The 7,272-nt window shown below is 62.9% G+C and overlaps 1 protein-coding gene across 1 annotated transcript; it reads left to right on the top strand.

The window, feature by feature from the left end:
- Window positions 1-34: 34 nt before the first annotated feature.
- INPP5J (inositol polyphosphate-5-phosphatase J) lies at window positions 35-7,213 on the top strand. The gene is made up of 12 exons (XM_048964357.1): window positions 35-792; window positions 1,422-1,532; window positions 2,958-3,066; window positions 3,646-3,762; window positions 3,831-4,006; window positions 4,317-4,428; window positions 4,631-4,740; window positions 4,995-5,178; window positions 5,346-5,483; window positions 5,712-5,804; window positions 5,950-6,054; window positions 6,175-7,213. Exons 1-12 carry the CDS (start codon window positions 119-121, stop codon window positions 6,796-6,798), a joined length of 2,553 nt encoding a protein of 850 aa, XP_048820314.1. The 5' UTR covers window positions 35-118; the 3' UTR covers window positions 6,799-7,213.
- The last annotated feature ends 59 nt before the right edge of the window (window positions 7,214-7,272 follow it).

Below are 7,272 nucleotides of genomic sequence, written 5' to 3'. Positions count from 1 at the left end.
AGGTGCTCCGGCTCCGCCCCTCCGCCGTGACGTCGGGAGGGGGGGGCGCTCCGCGCGCCTGGAGGGCGCCGCGCAGGTGGCGGGGGGCGCACGGGGAGAGCGGGGCCGCGCCGGGGGAATGGAGCGGGGCCGGCGGGGCAGCGCGGAGCAGGGCCCGGCCGTCCTGGGCTCGCGGCCCGTCTCCCCGCGCAGCCCCTCGCCCGCCGTCGCCCCCCCCTCGCTGCTCGTCCCTTTCGGCCCCGAGGGCCCGGCCCCGCCGCCCGCCGCGCGGAGGAGCTCCCGACCCGACGCTTCCTTCGAGCCGTTCTCTCCGCGTCCGTCGCCCGATGGAGCGCAGCCCGGCTGCGGGCGGCCCGACGAGCGGGTGCCGGGCCGGGCCGCGCAGCCCCTGGCGCTGGACGTGGGCAGGGCCCGGCCCGAGCCGCTCCCGGTGCCCGCGCTGCTGCCCCTCGGACCGGGCGTCCCGTCGGGCCGCGCCTCGGTGCTGGGCGCGGAGCTCGGCCCGGCGGAGCGGAACGTCCCCGGCAAGCCGCTGCCCAAAGCCGAGTCCAGCGATCACATCTCGGCCTGGGCGGCCCCCCGCGCTGTGGGGCTGCCCAAAGCCGTGTCCAGCGAGTTCCTTTCCGCCGGACGCATCGGGCTGGGCAAGGCGGTGGCTCTCGCCAAGCCGGAGCCCGAGGAGCTGCCCCCGTTCGGGAGGTGCGGGACGTCCCTCAGCCCTACGAGCTCCGGCGGATCCTCTGATGCTCTTCTGGGCTGCGCGGGGACGGCCGTGGAGGACGGAGCGTTCCGGTGAGCTCACGGGGGAGGTCGGGGGACAGCGGGACCCCTTCTGCATCCACGGGGAGAGGACGTGGGGTCCGAGCCTGCGGGGAAGGAGCGGCGGCCGAGTCCTCTGTGCGGGTTGGGGTTGCCCTACTCATCCCCCTGTGATGGCCTTGGGGTGGGAGAGGTTGGGGGCTGAGGGACCCTCGGGACATGGCGTGGCGTTTGGGGGATGGATGTAGGTGGAATTAGAGGTGACAGCAGCTCTCAAAATGGTGTGGCCCTTCCCTGGCACGTTGCTGAAATTGGCTCCTGTGAGTTGCCACCGGAGCAGCCTGCGGGCTGCTGGCGCCCGCTGCGTAGCGGCGTTAATGTGCTGTGACGGGTGGTGGTGGCTGTGTGCTCTGAAGGACACTGCTGTCACGCGATGCACTGCCCAGCTGCAGGCAGGACGCAGCGGGGGGAGGCCAGAGTCCCTGTGTGTGGGATCAGGGGGATGAGCTCGGCGTGGGGAAGCGGTTATTTGGGGCTGTCCTCCTTTGGCTGAGCTGCTACAGCAAGTTCTGCCCCAGGCAGGCTCCTTGGGAGACTGGGTTGGAGGACAGGGAGCCCTTCTGAGCCCGAGTGTTACCTTGTTCTCCCTTATTCCTCTTAAGCATCACGGTGGTCACCTGGAACGTGGGCACAGCCATGCCCCCCAGTGATGTGACGTCGCTGTTGCATCTCAACACGGGCGAGACGAATGATGCAGACATGATCGCCATTGGGTAAGAGAGAGAGGTGCAGGCCCCTGCCCTGGAGAGGGCCCTGTTTGAGGGATTTTCCACGTAGTCCTGGGGGGCTCAGAGTGGGAGAGCTGCCTCTCCAACCCGCCCTCAGGCATAGGGAGCAGGGAGGGATGCGCATCGTGAATGAAAAACAGCATCATAAGAGGTGATGGAAAATCAGCTTCTTTTTAAAAAATGGGATCACTAAGAGGAGCTGAAACACTCAGGTCACAAATAGCCATGAATCAATCCCTGCACAGCCCATAGCTGGTTTGCCGAGCAGAGCGTGGCCTCAGGAGGTGCCTGGGTCAAATCTGGAGAGGCTTTTAACTCGCCTGCTGGATTCTGCTGGAAGCATTTTCCTCATCTCACCTCTTGTCCGTGGTATGTGAGCCTCAAGGGCGCAGATCTGCTGTTCTCTCACAGCTGGATTGGCTCCGTGCCCCTGGCAACACTTAACTGCTGGCAAGGCAGCCCCAAGTTGGTGCGATGAGGCTTTCTTGGCGTGGCCAGCCAGGCAAGCTGAGCCAGAATTTAAGGGAAGACCAGACCCTTAGGGATTGCCATGGAGCATGCAGATCTGTGCCAAGAGCATGGATGTGCTGCCTGTTGTACAGCCTCTGCCCTGGGAGCTCCCTGTGTGCACAGTGGAGGAGCTCTGCCTCAGGCAGGAGGCTGCTGGAGCCCATCTCCTGGTTGGGGCCCCTCAGCCTTGCAGGCAGACCCTACCTGCATGGGTCAGGGCAGGGGTGTTGCATGGTGTGAGGGACTGGCTGGGGCTGTGCTGTGGCCAGGGCATGGTGCCCTGTGCTGGTGAGCTGCCCCAGCCTCCACAGTGCCTCTGCCTGCCCATGTCCTTCCTCTGACCCGTATCTTTGTGCCCGGGGCACTCAATATTTTCGGACAAGGCATTTCCTGATTCTGCTGTTCTCTGGGGATGCTCTCCTTCCCTCTGTTCTCTAATTGCTGAGTGGGGAGGAGCACTGTTAACCTTCTGTCGCTGCTGCTGTGAGCTCGGTGGCTAGGATGCATCCGGACGCCCTGTGCTGAAGTACTGGTGGGACCTGGCTTCTCTGCAGACTTCCATGCAACTGACATGTCCTGTAAGCCCCTCTTGCACCTAGAGATAGACTTTAGACTGCTGCCCAGCCTTGTGCAGCTGAACTGCTCCTGCTTAGAGGGCCGAAGCATTGCAGCTTCATTGCCTCTTGTGCCTCTTGCTACCCAGCATCGCTAGCACGAGGATGTAGCTGGTTTGTGCTCTAAATCCAGGGTCCTCCCTTGGAATGCCCTTGCAGCTCTGTCCTTGGGTGCCTCGCCCAAGGAGCTCTCCCTGGCTGGGATGCAGGTGCCGTCCTGTTGTGGCTGAGGGATCCGTCTGGGATCAGACAGGCTCTGCAAAGCACTTTGTCCTTCTCCTCCCAGGCTGCAGGAGGTGAACTCCAAGATAAACAAACGCCTGAAGGACGCCCTGTTCACAGATCAGTGGAGCGAGCTCTTCATGGATGTCCTGAGCCCCTTCCACTTTGTGTTGGTAAGGCAGTCCCAAAGGGGCTGGACAGCCGGTGTCCCCTCTGTGCCTGCCAGCCAAGCAGGGGGGCACGGGGAGGGTGGCAGGGCAGAGAGGGATGGAGGGTGTGCAGGAGAAGACCTGGCTAGAGAGATGCCATGCAGCCCTCTGAGCAGCGTGTGGAAGCTGAACTGAAGGTGAATGGGGCATTTTTGCAGTATGCTGCCTGGCTTCTGCCGCTCTACTTGCTTCTCTGGTTGCTTTTGGCTTCCCTTGTGGTACTCTGGGAACACACCTTGCTGCCCACTGTGTTGCACCAGGGTGAGGAGAGGATCCAGCCTGTGCTTCTGACAGCAGCCTGCAGATCCCAGGGCAAGGCTCAGCTCCCCAGACAGCCAGTGACAGAGTACATAAGTCCTAGCATTGCTGGGCTCATCTCAGTCAGTGGTCGGAATCCAGGCGAGCTCTGGATCTCCGAGCTAAATGTGCTGCTTAGCCACCTGTAAGATGGGCATGAAGGTGCTGCTCTGGCCTGGAACTGTCCCTGCCTTTATGGGCTGTGCTGTGGCTGTCATCCTGCTACAAGCCCTGCTCCTGTTCCAGGTCAGCACAGTGCGGATGCAAGGTGTGATCCTGCTGGTGTTTGCCAAGTACTACCACCTCCCCTTCCTGCAGGACATCCAGACAGACTGCACTAGGACAGGGCTGGGCGGCTACTGGGTGAGTGTGGTCCGGGGGGGGTGGAGAGGGCTGCCTTCCTCGGGTCTCACGGCACCCAATTGCGGCAGGGCAACAAAGGAGGGGTGAGCGTCCGTCTGTCCATCTTCGGGCACATGGTGTGCTTCCTCAACTGCCACCTGCCGGCACACCTGGAGAAGGCGGAGCAGCGCAAGGAGGACTTTGCCACCATACTGCACATGCAGCAGTTTGAGGGAAGGGCAGCCAGTGGCATCCTGGACCATGAGTGAGTACCTCACTGTTTTGCCTACTGCTCTGTGCCGATGCTGGAGGACCAGCCCTGTGCCTGGAGAGGGGGTTGGGTCTGGCATCTGAATCCGAGCGCAGCTTGGAGGTGGGGTCCGGATGGCAGAGCTGCGGAGTTGTCCCTTGGTCCAGTGAGGTGCAGTTCAATAGGTGTTAAAAGGAGCCCTTGTTTGCTCTTGGGGCGCAGCCAGGCCTGCTGCAGTTCCTGGCACCCTCAAGGGTTGGGACTGGTTCCTACCCTGCTGGTGCTGATGCCTGCGCCCTGCTGCTCACTGCCCTCCCTCCCGCAGCCTCGTCTTCTGGTTTGGGGACCTCAATTTCCGCATTGAGAGCCTCGACATCCGCTTCGTCAAATATGCCATTGACAGCAACATCCTGAGCCAGCTCTGGGAGAAGGACCAGGTGAGTGGGCTGGGTTCACTGCCAGCTGTGTTCTTGGGCTTGGCACCAAGGGCACGGGCTCTTCCAGCTCGTGGAGGAGCGGCAGGCGGTGTTCCCCCAGGGTGTTTTCCATTGGAGCTGTGCACATCAGCAGTTCCTTCCTGGGAGCTTCTTTCTTGGGAAGAGCTGGGGCCATGGAGCCTTGCTGCTCTCCTGCCCACAGCTAAACATTGCCAAAAGCACCTGGCCTGTCCTGAGCGGCTTTCAGGAGGGACCCCTCAACTTCCCCCCCACGTTCAAGTTTGATGTGGGCACCAACAAGTACGACAGCAGGTAGGACAGCGGGGCGCATGCTGGGGGTGGGTGGCACGGCTGAGGTTCGTGGGGGTCTCGGAGGGAAGCTTGTGGGCTGGGACACAGCCATTGTGCTGGTGCCAGTGCAGGTCTGTCCCTGCAGCTGCACTGAGCTGTGCGCCGAGACGAGCCGCATCCCCTGCCTGCGTGCTCCATAGTGCCAGGGGGAGGCAGGTTGGGGTGGAGCCCACTGCCCCCCTGCCAGGCAAGAGATGCCCCTCTGTGCCCTGCAGTGCCAAGAAGCGAAAACCCGCCTGGACTGACCGCATCCTTTGGAAGATCAAATCTCCCAGCTCCGGGGCGGGCGGGCGCCGGCCCAGCCGGGGTGTGCTGTCGGTGAGCCAGCTCTGCTACTGCAGCCACATGGAGTACATGGTCAGCGACCACAAGCCTGTAGCTGCCATCTTTGCCGTGCAGGTGAGCAGCTGCCAGGGCTGCTGGCCACAGCCGTGCTGGGTGAATGCGTGCCCTGTGTGTGGCTTTCTTACTTTGCCGGGCAGGACTGCTGTCTCACCACCATGGCTGGGGGTAGTGGGGGTGCTGCTCCCACCTGCTCTTACCCACCATCTACATGTCTCTGCCAGTTTGCTTCCAAGGCAGATAAGCCCCCGGTGGAGATCTTTGTGGCTGATGAGTGGATCAGGCCTGAGCAAGCAGTTGTCAAGTACAAGATGGCTGCTGGCTTTCACCGGAGCTCCTGGGACTGGATTGGCCTCTACCGGGTAGGGGCTGGGGTCCTTGGCAGTGTGATGTGATCCCCTCTGTAGCTGCCCCCTCCCACAGGTGCTGATGAACGGCCTGAGTGTGGGCTCTCCCATTCTGGGAAGGCCACGTTGGGCTGTGGATCCAGCACTTCTCTTTCTCCCACTCTGTGGGCTCCATATGGCCTGAAGCTATTGCTGGAGCTGAGAGAAGAGCAAAAGCACCAGCTCACCTCCTTTCTTCCACAGGTGGGTTTTCGGCATCCTAAAGACTATGTGTCCTACGTTTGGGCCAGGAGCGATGATGGAGAGCGCTGCGTAGAGAAGCAGCTGTGTGCACAGGTGAGCAACTCTGGGAGTCAGGGCCACGGGGTGAGGCAACAGCAGCCTCTGGACCTTTGGATGGCACCAAGCAGGGTGCAGGCCCACGTATGGGGGTGGCTGGGGGGTGCGGCCCTGTGCTCAGCCTGATGCCCATCTGCTGCAGGTGATGTTCTCAGAGGAAGCGCTGCCCAAGGGGAAGGGAGAGTACATCCTCGGGTACTACAGCAACACCTCCAGCAGCATCGTGGGTGTGACAGAGCCATTCCAGGTCAGCAATGCCTCGAGTTGAAGCGTGGGGGGAGGGAGGTTTCAGCAGGGCAGGGCGTCCTGCTGCAGTGCCCTGCAGCCCGCTGTGTGGGTCAGGGCCCAATGCTGATGTGTGGTGCAGATCTCCCTGCCTAGATCCGAGGAGGGCAGCAGCCCTACGGACAGCTCGGGCAGCAGCTCAGAGGAGGAGGATGACAGCACTCTTGTCTTGCTGGCCCCCAAATCCCGCAGCCCCAGCCCGGGCAAGATGAAGCGGCACCGGAGCCGCAGCCCCAGCCTGGCCAAGTTCCAGGGTCTCATCCTGCGCCCATCGAGCCGTGACCGGGGCACCAGCCGGAGCCCCTCACCCCAGAGCCGCCGTGGCCTCACGGGGGACATCCCTGCCATCCACCTGCCCCAGACAGAGCTGGGACGCCGTGGATCCAAAGCCAAGGAATCGGGGCAGGTGCCCAACAGCCAGGAGGGCGGCCCGGGTTCCTTCTACCAGACTGTGCGGGAGCCGTGCGTTGCCCGGCGTGCTGCTGCTGACAACCCTCTGGCCAGGGCTGACCCCAGGAACCTGGGCCTGCTGCCTGCGCTCCGCCTGGAAACCATTGACCAAGCCATGGGCCGACGGAGGGAGAGTGCGGACCAGGGCTACCCCTGCCGCAGGATGAGCCCCACCAGCCCTCCTTGCAGCACTTCCCCAAAGGAAGGGGGCAGTCCCCGGGAGCTGGATGGTTACAGCTGTACCATGGGGCGCTGAGGCTGCGCCCCCTCCCTCCGTAGCGCGCTTGCTGTGTGCTTTCCTGTGCCACGTCCCTGCTGTGAGCCATCCCCCCTCCCTTATTTATTGCAGTGAATCACCCCTGCACCCCCGCTGCCTGCCTGCCCTGCTCCTCCCGGGGCTGCAAAGGAGGCACAGGGGAGGGAGTGGTGGTGAGGGAACCCCTCGTGTGTGTCAGAACTGCGGGACACTCAGTCCTAGGGCAGGTGAGTGGCCTGGGGGTGCTGGGGGCCAGGGATGGCGCTGCAAATGAGGATGTTTGCCCCCTCCTCCTGGCGCACAGCACTGCTGCGGGCACCCTGCAGATGGGAGCTTGCTTCTTTCCTGCCCTTACCACTGTGCCTCGGGCTTGGACATAGTGTGAGCAACAAAATAAAGCATCCCGCCTGCCCCAGCTGCACTGTGCTTATTGCAGGGTGGGGGCTGTGGGGAATGCAGGACCCCAGCACCGTG

The sequence above is a fragment of the Lagopus muta genome, chromosome 17 (genome assembly GCF_023343835.1).
Source record: "Lagopus muta isolate bLagMut1 chromosome 17, bLagMut1 primary, whole genome shotgun sequence".
NCBI classification, from domain to species: domain Eukaryota; kingdom Metazoa; phylum Chordata; class Aves; order Galliformes; family Phasianidae; genus Lagopus; species Lagopus muta.
This window is presented reverse-complemented; position numbering and strand designations above follow the sequence as displayed.

Excerpts from the sequence above, each read along its gene's own strand:
- INPP5J (XM_048964357.1), top strand. The coding sequence starts at position 119 with ATGGAGCGGGGCCGGCGGGGCAGCGCGGAGCAGGGCCCGGCCGTCCTG. Across the intron at positions 4,429-4,630 it reads AGCTCTGGGAGAAGGACCAG|CTAAACATTGCCAAAAGCAC; the intron begins GTGAGTGGGCTG and ends TCCTGCCCACAG. Across the intron at positions 5,805-5,949 it reads AGAAGCAGCTGTGTGCACAG|GTGATGTTCTCAGAGGAAGC; the intron begins GTGAGCAACTCT and ends CATCTGCTGCAG.